At 35.2% G+C, this 20,495-nt stretch overlaps 2 protein-coding genes across 2 annotated transcripts; both read left to right on the forward strand.

Annotated features, from left to right (window-relative positions):
* The first annotated feature begins 5,608 nt into the window (after positions 1–5,608).
* On the forward strand, positions 5,609–6,468 carry LOC115994188 (protein SKIP34). The gene has a single exon (XM_031118243.1). It carries the CDS (start codon positions 5,828–5,830, stop codon positions 6,128–6,130), a length of 303 nt encoding a protein of 100 aa, XP_030974103.1. The 5' UTR covers positions 5,609–5,827; the 3' UTR covers positions 6,131–6,468.
* A 6,715-nt stretch (positions 6,469–13,183) lies between these two features.
* Positions 13,184–20,436, forward strand: LOC115950566 (nucleobase-ascorbate transporter 11). The gene is made up of 10 exons (XM_031067756.1): positions 13,184–14,155; positions 15,238–15,335; positions 15,424–15,594; positions 16,027–16,127; positions 16,636–16,771; positions 16,970–17,020; positions 17,631–17,918; positions 18,297–18,531; positions 19,148–19,428; positions 19,939–20,436. The coding sequence occupies exons 1-10, from the start codon at positions 13,498–13,500 to the stop codon at positions 20,158–20,160; spliced, it is 2,241 nt and encodes a 746-aa protein (XP_030923616.1). The 5' UTR covers positions 13,184–13,497; the 3' UTR covers positions 20,161–20,436.
* The last annotated feature ends 59 nt before the right edge of the window (positions 20,437–20,495 follow it).

Here is a 20,495-nt window from a genome sequence, read left to right on the forward strand (position 1 = left end):
ATTACAAACTATGAAGATATTAATTATTCTCTTTCCCCTTACTTAATTTTAAAAACATCCAAACAATGTGGAGGATAACCATTCCCCGCTACTCTCCTCCCTACTACTCTCCTTTCCCTCTACTCTCCTCTCCCCCCAAACTTCCAAACATAGCATAAAACTCATCTTTCCCTATCATCAGATTCTATCTTATCTTCTGTTGAGGTCCAAAATATCACAAGTATTGAAATCTAAAACTAAAGGGACTCTCAAAAATAGGCGAAGCCCAATCCACCAACCAAAGCCCACTTAAAACGAGTAAGAGGAGGCCAAACCCAAGAATGGACAAGCTTTGGGTTTTAGAAAAGGAAGGAAAATGGAAAAGGAAGGAAAATGAAAAAGGAAGCTCAACCCAGCATTTGTAAGGAAAGTTTCTTGAGGAGTCTAGAAATGGACTGGACCAGAATACCTTGGAACTACCAAAACCATGGGATCCTTGGGAAATACATGAAAGGATCAGCTAAGACTTTAACAGCTCAAGGGAGCATGCTCATGGACATAAAGAACGAAGATAGACATTTCCCATTAGCCACCTATGGCTTAGAAAAAAGACTGATGACTTAGGAATCAGCACTTGATAAAAAAAAGCTTGATACCTCGGGGAACGCAGGAGGGTGAACTATGAAGGAAGGTGGCTAAGGATCTTTTAGCTTAATAGGGAGAAATCTACCCATTTAGAGAAAATTACAAAAGGAGAAGCATTCAAAAGGTAGGTTTAAAAAGGAGCATCTAAAAGCTTTGGGAAGAAAGGATTGAAAGTCAGCCCTTAGGACCCTCCAAAAGAGGAAGGTCAGCTGATGACTTTTTGGGGGGAAATCTCAAAAGGAGAATATAGTGAGAAAATAAGGAAGGGACCAGCCACCAATGTTGCTGACACAACATTGGTTCTGGTACCCATGACAGTAAATAGAGGGAATCAATGCTACATCAAAAACCCTAAGAAGATACTATAAAATGCGATGAAGCCATCAGCAAAAAACATTCAGCAATAATTAATCAGAGCCAAAAGAGCCTTTAAAAGACTTTTTTAAAATTAAAAAAGGGAGAAAAAAAGGAAAACACCGTGAGGAATCTTGAGATAGGCACTAGAGGATACACTTGGATTCAAGGGGATTCAAACCTCACAAGTCTTAGAAGCCTACAAAGAGCTATCTAGGAAGGGCCCAATGTATTTAAACTCAAAATAATGAAATATCATTTATTTTCTAAGGATCCCTGACGTCCTTATTTGCTTTTTCTTTATTTCTTTACTGTTCCTTAGTCGTTTGCTTTGCAATATATATATGTATGAATGTGTATGTGTTGTAAGATTCATATTTTGTGCACAACTTAGTTCATAATCAGCCCAACACAGCTGCGGTAGACCAAGCCTAGTCCACTAAACAACAAGTACAAAACTCTTTAGGGGCCCAGGTTCCTTGATTCCACTTGGATCTGGGTACTATCCAAAATAAGAACCCACATCTTCCAACTCTGTCTTACCACATGCTCTCACCATCGATCCACTTGACCGTGTTTGTCACGGTGGGCTGTGGGTTTGATATGGGTAGGTCATAGGTGGGTTGATTATGGGTTTTCTAAGTTTTAAGAAGAACAAAGGACTAGGAAGAGAGAGAGTGATCTGGGCTTGGTTTTTTGATGAAGGAGAGAGAGAGCAAACGTTAACGCCGTTTGTCATCTCAAATGAATTAACAGGTCATGTGCGTTGCATGTGACCACTAGACATGTGTCACTTTAATATTTTGCCACCTAACCTGTATGCAGCAGCTCCAGCAAACTTGTATGCAATGTTGCAAATCAAATCCTTGTCCGTTTGTGGAAATCGAGTTCAAACTTCAGAGTAAAAATTGACTTTTACCAATCTCATAGTTTTACTTTTTTCACAGGACTTTAAGTTTTTATTGGCTTATGGTACAAAGGACAAGCTCGAGTTTACAAAACTTCCTCGTAAGAGATTTTTAGTAATATTGTTTAAATGTTGTAGAAATACGCGTGAGTTAAATAATATTGTAAAAATATGTGTTGTAATGTTTAAACAACATTACCAAACGCCCCCTCAATTTCACTTATTAAAAATTGTCAAATCATACTCCAGTTTGTATTTTTTATAACTCGAATTTAGTAAAATTGAGCTTTATTTGAAACTAAATTTTGTGAAATGGAGTTTCAAATTTGGCTTAAAAAAAAAATCCAAAAGAATTAGCTATTTAGAACTTTATGATTCAAAATTTATTTTTTTTAAAATACTATTTTTTTGGCCCAAACTATACCTATTTTTCACTTTAATACCTAAACTATTGAAACATATAATTGAACTCCAAAAGTTATAACTTTGTTTCAACGTCCCTTAAGGCCTGTTTTGGTGTTAAGTATGACAAAATTAATTATTGAAACACCAATTTACCATTTTCTAAAAACAGCGATATAAGGGTAAATTAAAATTTTAATGCAAAATTAGGTTAGATTTAACAACAAAACAAATGGCAGGAAGTTAAATGTTACAAAGTTTTCATTTGGATGGTTGATTGTACTTTTTGATAATTTAGGGACAAAGCATAAAATGAGATATAGTTTAGAGTAAAAAAGTGTAGTTAAAATGACTAGTTTATTTTAAAGAAAATGTCTAAATATGTTATTTAAATATGTTGTGGGTTCCAGCTAACTCAACTGGTAAAATCTCTGATGATTGAATAAGAGATCTGGGGTTCAATTCTCGCCTACACCAAAAACTGATTGATGTCTTGATCTGATGATAAAGAGCTATTATCAGGAGTGGACGCTATAAGTTGAAACTCTCTCTAAAAAAAATTTGAAATAATGTTTAAGATTGGACCCTTATTCAAAGCTCAGTGGGTTCATTTGTGTCGTTTAAGAAGTTGAGAAACTGGGATGCTTTTTGTCAGCTAAAAAGTAAGAAAAATGCTGAATTTTTTTTTTTTTTGGCCAAACATTATGTTTTTGCACCCCAAAAAAAAATTACTGAGAAACCTTCACCCAAACTTATTTTTAAAAAATTCTAAACATTATGTCAAATTAGAGCTTGAAACTCAAGTTTCACTTCTAAACTTGAGTTAAAAAAAAATGTGCTATATAAATAAAGTTTGGACAATAAATATTTGGCTTGCTTAAGCCTTCAAGAGTTAGGCCCTTTTAAAGGTTTAAGTATTGTAAGTCTTTATAATTAAAAAAAAAAAAAAAAAAAAAAAAACAAATGGCTGTGATTCAGCTAGTGGTGAGTTAATCCAGGGGTCCCCTATGGGGCTCTTGTCCCACATTGTTTAGTTTCAATTGTGTGTGTGAGTTTAAAAAGTCTTGCTTAAGCCTTCAAGAGTTAGACCTTTTTGAAAGTTTAAGTATTGTAAGTCTTTATAATAAAAAAAAAAATGACTGTGATTCAGCTAGTGGTGAGTTAATCCAGGGGTCCCCTATTGGGCTCTTGTCCCACATCGTTTAGTTTCAATTATGTGTGTGAGTTTAAAAAGCCTTGCTTAAGCCTTCAAGAGTGTAGGGGCCTTTTTTGTGTATTGTGTTGGGCTGGGCTGCCTCCTGCGGTAATGAGCCCGAATATTTCTAAGTATGGGAGTTGAGACCAGTCCAACTGTAACTCAACTTGGGCCGACTTGTGCACAAACTATACCTCGTCTGCCAGGAGTATGCTTACAGCAAGCAGAACTGTTTCAGATGAATTACGGCAGACAGATATAATAATAATAACAAAACAGAATACTCTGACTATTTAATGAAAAATGGTCAAGTAATCCCTACTTATAAAACATAATTACAGTCGTAACAATGTCATTTACAAAAAAAGTAAAGGAGAAAGAAAGTAATATGAACTAATCAAGAATGGGCATAAAGTCAAGTTTAAGTTTGGTCCGCAGAAGTAAAACCAAAGAGGGGAGAACGCCTCCTCTCAATGCAAATAATCTCCCAGGAAAAGATCCTGCCGTGGGGATTAATGGTTTTGAGAGAGTCGGACCTGAATGGTTAATGCCTAAAAGGAATCATTGTTATGTTTTGGAAGAGAACAGGATTTGAAGGGGGAGAGAGGGAAATCGACCTACTGGTGCATGCCCATTGTATTATCTTTCTTTTTTCCTTTGTTTTCTCTCTTATCTTTTTATTTTCTTTCTCTTGTTTTCTTTTATTCTGTTTTCTTTTACTCCGCAACACCCTCTGTTTTTTCGATCCTTTTTCAAGGCACGGCAATGGTCCTTTTATAGTGCCTGCCGTAACTAGTTTTTTACCATTTTGCCCCTTAACCGCCTTTGTCTGGTCTGGGCATACTTGCCGACCACCAAAGAGTTCGTCTGTGTGCCACTCACCCTTGCCAGACAAAGGCAGGTTTGTTTCATTCGTCAGTCCACTGTAACACTCTTACCTGCCACGGCATAAATGTTTTCTCTCTCTTTCCCTCAAGGCATGCATCTAATGGTTTCCCCCTCAACCTTGCATCTTTTGGGTGGTTTGTCATCCCAGTAGGACGTACCTCCCAAAAGGGCTTGGGCAGGAGCCAAAAAATAGGTCTTTTCCCCTCTCCCCACCACCAAACCATACCCCTTTTACCTCTTACCTCTGGCCCATGACCCCACCATGTCTCATATTGGCTGGGTACAGGCTGGTGGTGCCTGAGCCTTGCACGTACTTTCCTTTCAGATATGTCTAAAAATCTGCCTGTTGCTCATGCGTTTGCCGTGATCTGGAGGCTCTCCGTCCGTGTTTTTTGATCTCTTATATGAGCTTTTCTTTGTTTTCCTGCTCTATTCAAGAGCTGGACTTTGTCTGATGATGGGCCTTATATTTCTTTGGTCCACTCCTTGGTTTTCTTTATTTCTTGCAATGCTGTACTATTATTCCTGCCATAATAACTTAATCCTGCTGGGCCTCTTTTGGGCCAGCCGTTTATTTCTTTTCTCAGTGGCTTGACATGGCCACTGTTTTGCTTTTACTTATGGGCTCCTATGTCCCTTTGGGCATCCACGACCTGTTTGCTTTCTTTAGATTTCCTCGGTCCATTTGCTAATTCTACACTCCCATAGGCTTTTTACTAATTTCATTGGGCTTCCCTGACCCAATAACCTTATTCTCATCCTTTGGGGTTTATGGGTTTGCCATAAACTCCTTACTTTCTTAATTTACATTACACTGTGCCTGCGGTGGCCCTTTCTCGCTTTTCTACCTCATACACTGCCCATGGGATGCTATTTCTTTATTTCTGGGTTTCTTTGAGCTCATTTGCCTCTTCAAGACCCACTTGTTTATTTCTTGGACCTGTGATTCATTATTCCTACCGCTTGGGCCTAATGGTTTTGCTGCCTACTTTGTCAATTTTTTGTTGTCCTTGTTATTGGGATTTCTTTCTCACAAATGGCCCTCAACAAAGAGTTAGGTCATTTTGAAGGTTTAAGTAGTGAAAGTTTTTATAATAAAAAATAATAATAATAAAAAAAGAAAAAAAGAAAGAAAAAGAAAGAGGACAATAAATATTTGCCAAAAAAAAAAAAAAGGTTATAGACTATGAGCATACCACCGGTCCACCAGGTAGAGAGAACCTGGTTGCAGCGAAATAAAACTCCATATTTCAACGGTCCAGATTAATCCTTATCACCATTTATTTCTGTAAAGCTAAAAGCTAATCCCATCTCTGCAAAGTGCAAACATCGACAACAATAATTCTGTCCTTTTTTTTTTTTCCCGAGAGAGACACACAAACACAAAACCAGAATTGTTTGATCAAAACCCACCTAGTATATTTTGCTTTGCTTTGATTTTGATTTTGATTTTCACGATGTGTTACGGTCAGCACCAAGCTTTTTCTCGGGACAGCCTAAGCTCCTCCACTAGGCAACAACCACCTGCGACTGAAAACAACAACAATGCGGAGGATGTTGTGGACAATCTGAGGGACCGGCTCGCCGACACTGAGGCTCGGCTGGCTCGGGCCAGGGCTCGTGAAGCCGAGCTGAGCCAACGGCTCGAAGAAATGAAGCGCTTCGTCTCTGTAATGGAGATCCTCGAGACTTACCTCAAACGACGATTCCGTGAGCAACAAGAACACGTTGATCGTCTCTTCAAATCTCTACCCGCATAAAAAATATATTTATATATTTACTAACCCAAAACATCCTCTCCTCGGTGATACTGTCTTTTTTCTTTTAAACCCATTTATCAGATTCGCTTGTCTATACATGTTTCTTTGACTATGTTGTTTGTGATGTTATCTAAGAAATGGTTTCATAGTTCTATAAATAGTTTCTCACTATCAATGCTGTGCAGAATTTTAGAGAAATTTCGGTTTCTGTTGTTTAGTTGCTGATTCTGGTTAATCCAGGAGTTCGAATTTAGCTGAAAAGTATTGGAAAGTGAGCAAATTTGATATTCTTTCAGGTTCTATATGCTTAATGTTAGATCAAATGATCAAATTCATCATTTTCTAAAAGCTTATATTTTTTGGGACAATTGGTAATCTATCGTGGTATCAGATAGCCGCATATGCTATAGAGTGTTAGATAAAATGATTAAATTCACTATTTTCTAGAAACAAACTTTTGGGACAATCGGTAATTTATCACTTGATATACTATATGGACTGCCCTGGATGGTAGATACTATTCTGTGTATTAATCATGTTGCTTATGTGAAATTACTAGTTTTCGAAAATTTTCTGTAAATTGATGTTTCACCTACCAATATTTTAAGATGGGAAGGTTATGGTTAGGTAAGGAGTAAAGGAACTAATTTAGAATATTAGTTGAGAGAACAAAACAAAATTGGGGAGCATATCAGCATAGCCACCATTCAGTTATGTTGGTTGAAGAGAAATTTGGTTGTGTTCATTGGGTTTTAGGTGGAGTGTTAAAGTAAATGAATGCATTAATCTTCGTCAATTGGGGTTTTATTGTAGTTGATTACAATGTGTGTGGAACAAAATTCAAAGATAATGGGAAGATGCAAACTTGTACCACTGGTTTCTATGATTAAGTTGGAAGTCTTCATCAATTGAGGCAATAAAGTTGACAGCTAATTCCCAACTTACCAGCATCATACCTTTAACAGTGACTGTAGTTTCACCATTATCAAGCATAGGGCCACAAAGCATCTCTCTGTGGAACAAGACCAGCACCAGTGGAAGGGAATTGTGCCAGGGAAATTCCCTAATCTAGAAGATGGATATTAGTGCTTTAAATATTTGTACTTTATTTGCAGAGGCTCCAAAATTTTTGAAGTTGTGAGATACTTTCTCATTAGAGTGTTGTAAAATATAGGAATTGGCTGGATATAAGGATGTTGGAAGGCCTTTCCGTAGTATGCTATTGGAAAGAAATTTGGGTTATGCTATATAAACTGGTGTTGCACCGGAAAACTTGTAAATCAAGCTCAAGGAAACAAGGGTCATGCCATGTAATGTATGTAGTTGGGAGACCTCATCATTTTGGGATTTGATTGGAAGTAACATACTGGATTATATTGGACCATGGGACTAAGTTTGAAGTAAATATTCCATGATATTTTACTTTGTAGCCTTTTCACAGAGTAGGTGCTCAATGATGCTGGTGCAATTGAAATTTTCTAATTTATTAGGCATTCTATTGGTGGCCATTGTTGAATCTGAACATAAATTCAATGGTTTGATTTGATTTTTTAGGTTAGTAACACCAGACATGCACAAGTATGAGTTTTTAAAAATTTGTTCTTTGCTCTCACCTTGAATGTTATATTGCAATTTCAATTTTTATCTAAAATTTCTTGAGCTTTTGTTTTGGAAGATCGGATGATAGTGAATGATTGGATTATATTTGATCCTGGGAGTCATTTGAAACAATACTATATAGAAAGTTAAGCTTCCATCGTCTTTTACTGTGTCAATCTTTATACATTTGTTGGATCGCTGATTTCAAAGAACAAGCCTCTTGTGAAAGAGTAGGTGATCAATGATTCTGGTGTTGCTAGAATTCTCCAATTTATGTGTAAGAAGAATGGGAGGATGTCGATCACTTGTGGGTATGCTAGAGAGTTGTGGTCTCTAGTGCTATATTTGTTTGGGGTGTAGTGGGTTATGCCCAACAGAGTTATTGATTTGCTAAACATAGAAAGGGTGAAATTTGAAATGTTTAAACTCTGAATGGTATGTGGACTATTTGGAGAGAGTGTAGACAATAGAGCTTTCAAAGGTCTTGAATGGACTATGATGGATCTTAGGATGATCCTTCTGCGAACTTTGTTTGACTGGATGGCTGTTTTACGTTCTTACTCAACTTTGTTATAATGTATTGATTTTTTTAACTTCTCTTGTTTTTTGATGCCATCTAGCTACACATCTTGTGAACTGGGTAGTGTTCATCTTTTTCAATAAAATTTCCTTACTAAAAAAGAATCTCAATGTATTGAAAATTCTGCTGGCAGTTCTCACTGATTCTGAAATTAGTCTTAAGCCTTGATTTTTATGTATTAGAAATGGAAACAGGGTTATACACTTATAGTAACTTAGCATACTCAGGTAATACTTATGGATCAGTGATTAGTTTAAGATTAAGGGGATATTACTCCTGATTGTGGAGAAAGAATTATTCACATTTAAGGAAAAAAATGGGATTTTTTTTCAAAATAACCAAAATTTTCAAACAATTTCATTAGTTAGCAAGATTTTGAAACTATATAGCAATCTAACAAATCAAGTCTCTTAGACTCGATTTTGCTCAGTTGGAAATCGAGTTTCTCACACTCGAGTTTCATACTCGAGATTAAAACAGTCGAGTACCATAGCAAAAAACCCAAATCTCCCTGCAAGGCTATGAAATCCAAGACCCAGACAAGACAAGAAAAACAACGAAAATCAAACATAGAGATGGAGGGCATGGGTTTGTTCTTCGTCACTGAAACCTCAACCCACCCAAACCCACACTGTGACCTCCAGCGAAGAGGACAAGGAAGCACCACGCCGTTCCGAACACAATACCGGCAAGGCCCGCCGAATCTGACTCTGAGTTCTGGGTACACATCCGAGCCGCAATCACGACATTGATCAGGTGGGTTTGTTGATTTCGTTATGGGTCTCTCTGGGTTTGCTTGGATTTGTTGGAGAAGAAGAGTTTTGATTGTTGGAGAAGAGGGGTCTGAATGACAGAAAACGAGACTAAAAAAGTCGATTTCAAAGAGCAAAATCGAGTCTAATGGTCTCGATTTGTTAGATTCCTAAATTGTTTGAAAATTTTGGTTATTTTGAAAAAAAATCCAAAAAAATGATGCAAACATTCTTCTTCTGTATTCATTGTTAAATTGGACTTTGCTTGGAGCAGTGAAAGTCGTTAGTTCTTAAATTTGGAAAATCAACGACATGCAAATGGTCCAGAAAAGGGCACTCCAATGTGTAGGTCAAAATGATGCATTTTTGTTTTTTAAAGAATGTTTTAAAAATTTTTTTTTTGAAGTTTTGGGAAAATAAAGAATTTATTAGGAAGTTCGATTCGAGAGGTTAGATTTCATAACTGAATAATTTTGGTGGGTATTTGAATCCATCAACTGCTCCTCTGTTTTCTCTGTTCGTTCATCAGAAACTTTTAAGTGGACTAGTAGTCAAGGCACATGACACTGTTTAGTGCTAGACAACTATTTAACAAATCCTCTAAATGCTTTTATTATTCAGTGTTAATTACTGAAATTAACCATTTATACATACAGTTATTAAATTTGTTCCGTTTATTTATTTTTTATTTTTAGTTCTTGTAATATTTCGTATTATATTGAACTCCAATTTCCATTGCCCACCTGAGTCACCTGACCTGAGAAATAGGGGGGGCATGGGACTTCTACTATATGAAGAAGAAGCTATCAAACTAGAAACCCAGCAATAATAGCCCCAAAGCACACCAATGTAATGACCAACAGGCAAAAACGCACAATCTTTGCCTTTTGCCATTACATAGGGAGACAGAGGTTGTGAATTTGTAACCAGCTCCTAAGTTGAGTGGCTGATGGGCTTTCAAAGGTGTCTTCTGTTCAAGCTTTGGAGGTGAGAAAGAAACAGTTTGCAGTCTAGAAGAATCATCATCTACCCGTTTGACTACCACCAACAACATAATGGCTACATTTAACCATAGTTATGACAAAAGTTGTTTAAGCAAGAATAACAAAAAATATAGAATATTTTGTGATAGCTAGGTAAAAAAACAGAAGAAAAAAAAAAAAAGTAAGGACTTGTCTGTTATGTTTATCACAAACTTCAAGAATAATATTTTAGTGGAGTGTCATTTCTTAAAATCTCAAGTAAAGTTGATTCATAATTGAAATGACTTTTAAGAGACATTTGAAATTTTGTCTAAAGGATCATCAAGTATGTTGTTTACTAAAATGATAAATTTCTTGAAATAAGCTTATTGATTTAATTATGATCCAAATTTTAGGAGATTAAAATAATAATTAAAAGTATATGGATTAAATTGTGATAAGGCCAAACTATAAAGGTAAATTGTAATATATATATATATATTTATATTCTCAGCCAACACTCAAGTGATTTTGATTAATGTGGATGTTTAGGACTTTTTATAAGAGCACTAAAAAAAATATTTTTCTATATTTTAAAATTTAATAATAATAACAATAGGGAATAAAGATTTGAATCTTGATCGTCTCTGTTGAAACCATTACAAAATGTCAATTAAATTACAGTGCTCTATATTTAAAGGGCTTGAAACGTAGTTATGCTATGCTCATATAACCTTGATCTCATTTTGGGTATTTACTTTTCTTTTTTATTCCAAGGGAGAAAAAAAATCAAAAGCGAAATGATGGAAGAAAACTTTTAGAAAAGAAAACTTTGTATTTTTGTAAGATTATTGCGATGCTTCAAATTTAAGACAACCAACTAGCGTAATGGGGTAGTAATGATTAAGGCAAAGAACCAATTTGTCAAAGAGACATTCATGCCCTGGAAGTCCGATTCTAGGTTGCAAGTCACAGATGTAGAGGAAACTCAAAGAATTGCCTAAGCTGAGTTAGGGCCTTATGATACATATATAAAATAATTAGATTGTTATATAACAAATATATCAATATGGAGAAAACTTTTTTTTTAAAAAAAACCCTATCCAAAGTAAGGACACGGCTTCTATCCAATACATTAGCACATTAGACCTGTTAAAATATGGACAAGTGATAAATAATTGCTACATATTTACATCTTAACCTGGTGCATTAGACCCAACCCTTGCTTCCAAAGTAAAGACATGAGCCGACGTTATTTATTATTGGCCAAAAATAAAAGAGTTGGCGGCAAGGAAAAAAATAAGTAAATTTATTTTATATGAATTCCTCACCAAAGTTCAAACTTTCCTAACGTTCCAAGGTTGAGTCAATGTTAAAAAGGAGGAAAGACTTTAATTTCTTGAAGAGACCCAAGCAATGGAGATGTAATGTGATTTTTCAACCACTTTATAGTCTTTGTAATTTATATGGATAGCAATGACCAACCTCATAGACTTGTCCCTCAATCCTCATTATCAGCATCTTAATAATATATTGCTATAAAAGTCGGCAAAGACAACCAAGCATCTCATCTCTTTCTCATTAGTCCAAGACTGAATAATTTGCATTGCATGAATCCTTATGCCAATTGTATTAAAAGGTCCAAAGTGAATATGACAGAATGAAACTGGCTTTGAAATTTCTTTTTCTAATCAATTCTCTTGGGACCCATTCACTGTGCCAATAATGTGCCTCCCCTTCAGTTGTACTATTTTTGCAGTCGGTATTCAGAGTCATATTGTGCGCTGAATTTACTCTATGAGTTTCATAGTAATTCTAACAAAAAGTAACTTAAAATGTAAGAAAACCTTTCCATATGGCTTTAGGCCATTCAGCTTGTTTAAGAGGAGGGGTTAGAATATAAAAATGAAGAGAAGTGAGTAAAAGGTTGATAATAGGATAGGTGGAGAGTAACTTTATGGATCGGATCGAATCGAGGATCATTCTTCTTTACATAAAAAGTAGGAACTTGGAAAATAGAAGAATCATCATTTCATTTAAATTGAAAAACAAAACATTTCAAATTGACTACATTTAAAATAGTTTACATTTTTTGTTACAATTTTATGACATGAATCATGATTTTTAATAGCTTTCAAGGGAAGGGAATGAAATGATTTCTATTTCTTGTTTTAATTATTTCATAGTTTCTTGTATCTTATTTGTTAAAAGTGACATAAATTGATAAAAATTCAAATAAAAAACAAGTTTTCTTATGTCTTTGAGAAAAATGTGAGACAAAATGCAAAAAATAAGAAGCTATAAGCTTCCAATCAAATAGAACAAAAGTGTATTTTATCCCAATTCAATTAGTAATTAAAAAAAACTCTTAAAAAAGTAACTGTTTTTAAGTGTCCATTTAGTAACTTAATTATTTGTTAAATGTGAGAAAAAAAGAGTTAGCTCATTTTATTTTATTTATAAAAAAGGATAATTTTGTTAATTTACTGGGAAAATGAACTTTTTGTGAGGGAAATTCATATAACTTAAATTTATTTATTCTATTTGATATTTATTTTTTTGGTCTAAACTAGTTTATAAGGGTATTTATTCAACTCATTTTGTAGCAATTTATAAAGAAAAGTACTATATTTATAATATTTTCACAACAAATCATAGGTGGTAAGTTACTACTAATTTTAATTTGAATGCAGCACTTAAATTACTTTTTTACCCACTTATAACAACAAATAATAATCTACCACTTAAAATTTATTGTGAAAATATTGTGGTAATAGTTCTCATTCATAAAATCATCTACATGTAATATTTAAACAAACCACCTGACCTATTAAATAGGTAATAAAACTAAACATATACTTGAATAGACATATACTTGAAAATTTTTCTTCCAAACCTGTTAAAAAGTAAACTTTTTCTTTTTTTCTTCTTTAAGAAAAGCCAAAATTTAAAAAGAAAAAAAAAGTGGGTGGCTAAACACACACACAAAAAAAAAAAAAAAGAAGTTAGTGGCATCTTTCAGCTGTTATTTTTATCCTCTCAACGGGCAAGAAAAGGGGACATTACAGTAATTTCAATATACCTCCAAACTGAAAGCAACTTGCGAGCGGCAAGGAAAGAGACAAAAGAATCAAAAAGGTTCACGACCTGATTTCAACAAGAAGTAACACTCAAAATTCAAAAGTCTCACTCTCACTCTTTCTTTCACTCCCATTACCATAATAATATCTCTTTCCTAACTCTTTTCCTGTTTCGGTTATCAAATACTAATAATAATAGCGCTAATAAAACTAATCTAATCTCACTTAACACATTTCCTATCCAATCCTCACTCTTTGCTTTGCTTCTACTCTCTCCCTCACACACATGCACACGATTTTTTTTTTTTTTTTATGCTTTATAGCTTTGCTGTGTGTTGAAAAGTAACGGACTGGGTTTAATTCTTGGAAAGCTGGTAATACCCATTTGAGAAAAATGAAAAAGAACGCTAAAATGGAAGCTGGGTCGAGTTCACAATTCCCAGACAAGCCGGAGAGAGTGAAGGGTGCTTCCATTTCCTCCAGGCTTGGGTCCATGTTTCCAAAGATCGAGCCTTTTGTGCCAAGAACCGATCACGACCCGAATGACCTGAGATCTTGGGCCAAAAGAACTGGCTTTGTCTCTGATTACTCTGGAGAGACCAGGGCTAGTGCTAGTGACAAGAATGATAGTGCTGGGTTTGATTTGGAGAGAGGTTTTGATCATAGAAACGGTGGGTCGTCTCCCAAAATCGAGATCGACCCGGTTCTGGGCCGGACTAAGCCGAACCAGGGGATTGAGATTGAACCGCTTGTGAAGAATGAGAATCAGAGGAGGAGGAAGCGGGATAAGCCTGTGTTGGGGGATAGAGAAGATGAGAGGAAAGTTGGTTTGAATGGAGTTAATGGGAATGTGAATGGAGTTAAGGGGAATGGGAATGGAAATGAAGTCCCAGTAGTTACTCCTTCGGCTGCTGAGGCAAAGAAAGAGGAAGAAGTAGCCGAAAGAGAGGCGAAAGTCGAAGTGTATCCAGCACTTGAAGAAGAAGCTCATGGAGGAGGGTGGCGCTTGCCGTCGGAAATGAAATGTGGGCTCAGAGAGAATCCTGGTTTTGGTTAGTAATTTAGTATTGTTTTCACTTCTTTTTTTTTTTTTTGAATTATGTTGGTGCTGTGCTTGGTTGGTATATATGGAGTTACAGTTTGTTAGAAGTAGTTAAATGATTAAATAACCATATCCTAATAGTTAAGCTATTGGAACCATCAGTAATTTAACATAGTATTAGGGCATTCTAAGTTCGTTCCTTGTCTTCTCCGCTTTACCTCCTATTTAAATTCTCACGATTTGAGCCTTACTTATTAAAAGGTAGTTTCGGCCCACACGAGAGGGAGAGTGTTAGAAATGTTGGTTAAATGATTAAATTAATCATATCCTAATATATATTTTTTTTGATAAGCAACCATATCTTAATAGCTTAAGCTATTAGGATAATCGGTAATTTAACATAGTTACTGCTTACTTGGTAATAAGGTTGATGTTTAATACTTGATACAATAATGCAGTGAGGCGGCTAAAGTGTCCATTCCTATCTTATATAAGTATATAACAGCAGAAGCTGAGAGTAAGAATCCAAATTAGAGTCTAATTGCACTCCAGTTTTGTGGCAAGTGTCATTTTAATTTTCCTATTATTTGATGGAAATAGTTTCTATATATTAAATACACTCCAATTATATGCCAAGTGAAAAGAATAAATGTGGCGGACCCTGATTAGTCTGTTGAGGATTCATATCCGACCACAAAATTTGGTACTAAGTCTTGTTGTTGTATTTGGCTTGGAGATGAAATCTTATTTTTAAATTGTTAGAGCCAAGGCTGAAAATTGTTAGATCAAGCTAAATTTGTAATTGTACGGGAATTGTAGCTCAAGCCTTTATCATGTAGTTTAGAGAAAGACATAATTAAGAAGTTAAAAAACAATTTCTGGCAATTCCTATGTAGCCTGTGGATCCCTCTCTCTCTCTCTCTCTCTCTCTCATGTTGCCCCCCCCCCCCCCCCCCAAAATAAAATAAAAAAACTGTTATTTCCCTTTTAACATCTTAGGAAGGTTTGAATTGCCATTCTTCAAATCCTGTTGGAGTGACTTGCTAGAGTTGAGTACCTTTTCCTGACTCTTATCTGGTTGCTTAACTGCAGTACCATTAATGTATTATGGCCTCCAGCACTATCTATCTTTGGCTGGCTCACTAATATTCATCCCGTTGATAATTGTACCAGCAATGGGTGGAACAGATGTAAGAATCTCTACTATTATCCCTCTAACATCTAGTGGAATTAAATAAGTTGAAGTTACTAATTTTTTTTCTTCATGAACTATAACAGAAGGATACTGCTAATGTGATTTCAACAGTGCTGCTGGTTTCTGGTATTACGACAATACTGCACTCCTACTTCGGCACGAGACTTCCTTTAGTTCAAGGGAGCTCATTTGTATTTCTGGCGCCAGCATTAGTAATCATAAATGCGAAGGAGTATCGAAATCTTACAGAACATGTAAGTTCATAAAAATTAATAAACTTTTCATTCTAATCAGCCAGATATGGTATCTCTGGCACCAGCATTAGTGATCATAAATACTAAGGAGTCTTGAATTCTTACTGAACATGTAAGTTCATAACAATAATCAACATTTCATTCTATCTGATGTAAGCTTCTATAGCTTTTCTAGGAATACCTTGAACATTCTATATTCCTGATAAATCTTTTGCAGTTATAGGAGATTTACATGATAGTGATAAACATTTTGGTTGGATGGGAATGGCTAGCATCACTGTGATGATTTTTCTGTTAAATCATTTTTGCATATCCATTGATGATTTTTCTTGCATGTCAAACGAATCAGAGATTTTTTAGTCCTTGAAAGGATGCCACTTTATTTTGATATGAACTCATCCTTTAGTTTCAATACATTATTTATAACTGCAGAAATTCAGGCACATAATGAGGGAATTGCAAGGGGCAATAATTGTTGGTTCAATATTTCAGAGCATTTTGGGATTTAGTGGTTTGATGTCCCTGTTTTTGAGGTAAATCAAAAGGCCAATTGTGATATCTTTTTTGTGCTCGTCTCAATATTTAATGCTTATGTAAAATGAAGTTCACACATGTAAAAATTCTTGTGCAAACTTTGATCGACTTTTTTGAATGTTTTAGTTTTGCCACTGCTAAGTTCTGTTTTCATGCTTCTTAGGTTGGGTTTCTTTTCTTCTTATCTGATTATGACAATGTAATAAAACACTTGTTAGAATGTAAATTCTTGCACGTTTAGCTTCCTTTTCACATGGAAAGATATCTTGGTTCTTCATAGTTAATATGATGCCATGTGGTTGTAGTAAATAGAAATTTTGATGAAAAAAATATCAATAATGCATCATTAGCTTTCTACTACATTCTCTTTGTAGGTTGCATTAATAATTTTTCAAATTTCCATTTAAGAATTAAAATTTTACTTCAACACTCAAGGTCTGCCAGATCGAGTATCCATGCAATTTGGACCTTGCCTTGTGTGCTCATGTATATAACAATAACTTGCAGGTTGATTAACCCAGTTGTGGTTGCACCAACTGTTGCTGCTGTAGGTTTAGCATTTTTTAGCTATGGGTTTCCACAGGCTGGTAGTTGTGTGGAAATCAGTATTCCACATATAGTATTGCTTCTTATATTTGCCCTGGTAAGTGATTTTCAACTGATTTAGATCATTCTGTTAAGTATGTCTATATATTTTATAGTTCTATCCTTAGTACTTGCGAAAATTGTTTCAAATATCGACCATATAGAAGAAGTTAAGGGCTCACTTCTTCTTAATTCATTTAAATGCTTTTGTAAAGTGTTCAAATCATTTACTGTTGCACTTTTGTTGTTTGTTTAGTACCTTCGAGGAATATCCATCTTTGGGCATCGTGTATTTCGAATTTATGCGGTATGCTTCTTACCTTTCACTATTATATCTCATGTTGGGAGAATATATTAGTGATTTAAATATATACCTAGTTTTTATATACAGAATATATTGGTGGTTTAAATCTATAGCAAGTTTGTATATGTGCTTTAAATATCAATCATTGTGTACTCTCTATCTTTTATAAGATAGGTTGGTCCGTGTCATAACAATAAATTTTGATACTGTAATAAAAACGTAATTAACCCATCCATGCTTCCAAGAAGCCTTGTTGTAAAACCTCATATATTTCCTTAGTTGGTGGTTTAAATCTATAGCAAGTTTGTATATGTGCTTTAAATATCAATCATTGCGTACTCTCTATCTTTTATAAGATAGGTTGGTCCATGTCATAACAATAAATTTTGATACTGTAATAAAAACGTAATTAACCCATCCATGCTTCCAAGAAGCCTTGCTGTAAACCTTATATATTTCCTTAGTTGATGAGGGTCCATAGCCGACCCCAATTTAAGGGGGCATTAGGGCTTAGTTGGATTGAGCTTTAGTTGATGAGGTACTTTAAATGTTTTTTGTTTGTTGAATGTGGGTATTATTAATTAATCTTACTGAAATATCTCAATCATTGCAGGTTCCCCTGAGTGTTATGATTATATGGATATATGCCTTCTTTTTGACAGCTGGCGGAGCCTACAATTACAAAGGCTGCAGCCCTGACATTCCCAGTTCTAATGTCTTAATAGATGCATGCAAAAAGCATGCATATACTATGAAGCATTGCAGAACTGATGTTTCAAATGCATGGAGAACTGCTGAGTGGGTCAGAGTTCCCTACCCTTTACAATGGGGTATCCCTATCTTCCATTTAAGGACTTCCATGATAATGATCATAGTGTCGCTGGTTGCATCAGTGGATTCGGTAGGTTGCTTATATTCAGTGCACACAAAATAAGTAAATATTTGTTGTTGTTGTATTCCCCCCCTGCAGTCCTCACAATTCATGCCCATGAGGCACGAAGTGCCACATTTTACAGAGGGCTTTCTCACTGTAGGAGAACAGTGCTATGTTTTGAATTGCTAAGCCATCTCTTTTATGGAAATTATGGAAGTGCCAAATGTGGCATGACTTCCTGTAGTCATGAAACTCTTGTGACTTCATTTGTTGAAGAAAGTAGAATATTAGAGCTTGCAAAAGTACTATTATTTAAGTAATTTTTTTTATTTCTTCATGCAAGAGCACTAAATAAACATGGAGATGGAATTATTTTGATACTGATGTGGTGCAACACCAAACCAGGTTGGAACCTATCACTCCGCATCTTTGCAGATTAATTCAAAGCCCCCAACTCCAGGAATTGTGAGCAGAGGAATTGCATTGGAGGGCTTATGCAGTATATTGGCAGGACTTTGGGGTTCGGGAACTGGATCAACAACCTTGACAGAAAATGTGCATACCATTGACATGACAAAGGTGGCTAATAGAAGGGCAGTGGAAATTGGTGCGGGTTTCTTGATCCTCTTCTCCTTCGTAGGTAAGCATCCTAAATCTAAGAAAACCCAATATTGAGACTGAAATCCTTCTATATGTGCATGTTCATGAGGCCTACAGATGGTCATGATATGTCCAGATTAAGTCCAAGCCAATCTGTCAGGTTTGATACCTGAAAGTATAGGAGTTTTCTTTATTCTTAGTTGGATTCTATATTTTAATTCTCTTTGTTGACTAATGTAACTTGGTTATTATCATCCATGAGTTGTTTCTTTTGGTTAAATTACACTCAACTCTCTCAAAGTTAAGGGAAATATCAAAAACCTCCTATTTTCATTAAGACAACCCACAGAGTTTTTGATATTGTATTAATATATCCCCTACAACCATTTGTGTCATTATAAATTGAGTCAAAATACACATTTTTGAAATTGAAATCTCATCCAAAATTACTTCAAATAGTGTGTTCTAACCAAGCTGATTATATGATAAAGAAAAACAAAATAAAGTAATAACCTCGGGGGCTAGTGTAATTTAAGAAAAAAGGAGGGTGTTTTGGCATTTCTCCAAACCTCAAGGGAGGTTAGTTTCATTTATCCTAATCTTTTGTAGCTTTAATTAGGATTAATTGCATTCATTTCTTTACTTCTATTTGATAGGAAAAGTGGGTGCACTTCTTGCTTCCATACCACTGGCAATGGCTGCTTCCATACTGTGCTTCATGTGGGCCCTTATTGTGGCATTGGGTCTGTCAACTTTGCAGTACGGTCAAACAACAAGTTTTAGAAACATTGCAATAGTTGGTATTTCATTGTTCCTTGGGTTATCTATCCCTGCCTATTTCCAACAGTATCAACCTGAATCCAGCTTGATACTGCCAAGTTATTTCGTTCCTTATGCAGCAGCATCAAATGGACCTGCCCACACTGGGAGTCAAACGGTAAGTTGCTCTTACCTTTTGCTTGACATAGTTTTAAGCGCACAACTTCATTTAAAGCGTAGTCATTTGAATCAGCTTCCCTTCCCATTCAAAAGGAAAAAAAGGGAGGAACTTCGATCAAAAGTGATTATTTAAACTTTGAGGTCGTAAAGTTATCTAAATAACTGAGCTTATATAACATGATATGAGCAATTTCATGCTGACTTGATTATTGGAATACTCAGACATTAGGAAATATGAAAAGCAATTCTAATAATCTGCATTTTTGGCCAAAATAAATTTGATGTTAAAGATGGTGAACTAATATTTTCTGATAAAATCCTTCTAATAGGTATGTAAAAGATATATTGACATAACTCTAATCACTGTAACCTTAGATTGAAGGAAGAAAATAGGAGCTTTTCTTGACTATTATTCACTTATTGAATTTTTGAATGTCATTTCTTGTTTCCCTTGTTCCTATGATAAAGAAGAGCTAATCTGTCATTATCTTCATTGGGTATGTTTCAGCTTGATTTTGCAATAAATGCACTTATGTCTTTGAACATGGTGGTGACGTTCTTGGTGGCATTTGTACTAGACAACACTGTCCCAGGCAGCCGGCAAGAGAGGGGGGTGTATATATGGTCACGTCCTGAAGAAGTTGCAAGTGACCCATATTTCCTCTCAGACTATGCTCTTCCAAAAAGAGTTGCCAAATGGTTTCGTTGGGCAAAATGTTTGGGGGTGTGATTAGCAGACAATAGGATTAGCAGCCACTATTAGGAGATTTCTCTGCTTAAATATCACTTCCTAGATTTTTTTTCTTTGGGGTGGGAAAACAGTGGAGATATAGTATAGCTGAAATGAAGAAATTGGATAGTTCAGCATACATAGCAATAGTTTTTTTCTACACGGAATTTGAAATTTCTTATTTTATCAAATCAATAAAAATGTGAAATTGCTTGTTATAATTGAGACAAACAAGGATGATTCCAAATTATAGCAATTGTAAAATATTCTTTCTAAGAGCTATTTTTGTACCCTTTTTAAGTTTTGTTTCCCCCTTGTTTCTACATTGAATCTAA

This window comes from Quercus lobata, chromosome 6 (assembly GCF_001633185.2).
Source record: "Quercus lobata isolate SW786 chromosome 6, ValleyOak3.0 Primary Assembly, whole genome shotgun sequence".
In the NCBI taxonomy this organism is placed as follows: domain Eukaryota; kingdom Viridiplantae; phylum Streptophyta; class Magnoliopsida; order Fagales; family Fagaceae; genus Quercus; species Quercus lobata.

Excerpts from the sequence above, each read along its gene's own strand:
- LOC115994188 (XM_031118243.1), top strand. The coding sequence starts at position 5,828 with ATGTGTTACGGTCAGCACCAAGCTTTTTCTCGGGACAGCCTAAGCTCC.
- LOC115950566 (XM_031067756.1), top strand. The coding sequence starts at position 13,498 with ATGAAAAAGAACGCTAAAATGGAAGCTGGGTCGAGTTCACAATTCCCA. Across the intron at positions 15,595-16,026 it reads ATCGAAATCTTACAGAACAT|AAATTCAGGCACATAATGAG; the intron begins GTAAGTTCATAA and ends TTATAACTGCAG. Across the intron at positions 16,772-16,969 it reads TGCTTCTTATATTTGCCCTG|TACCTTCGAGGAATATCCAT; the intron begins GTAAGTGATTTT and ends TTGTTTGTTTAG.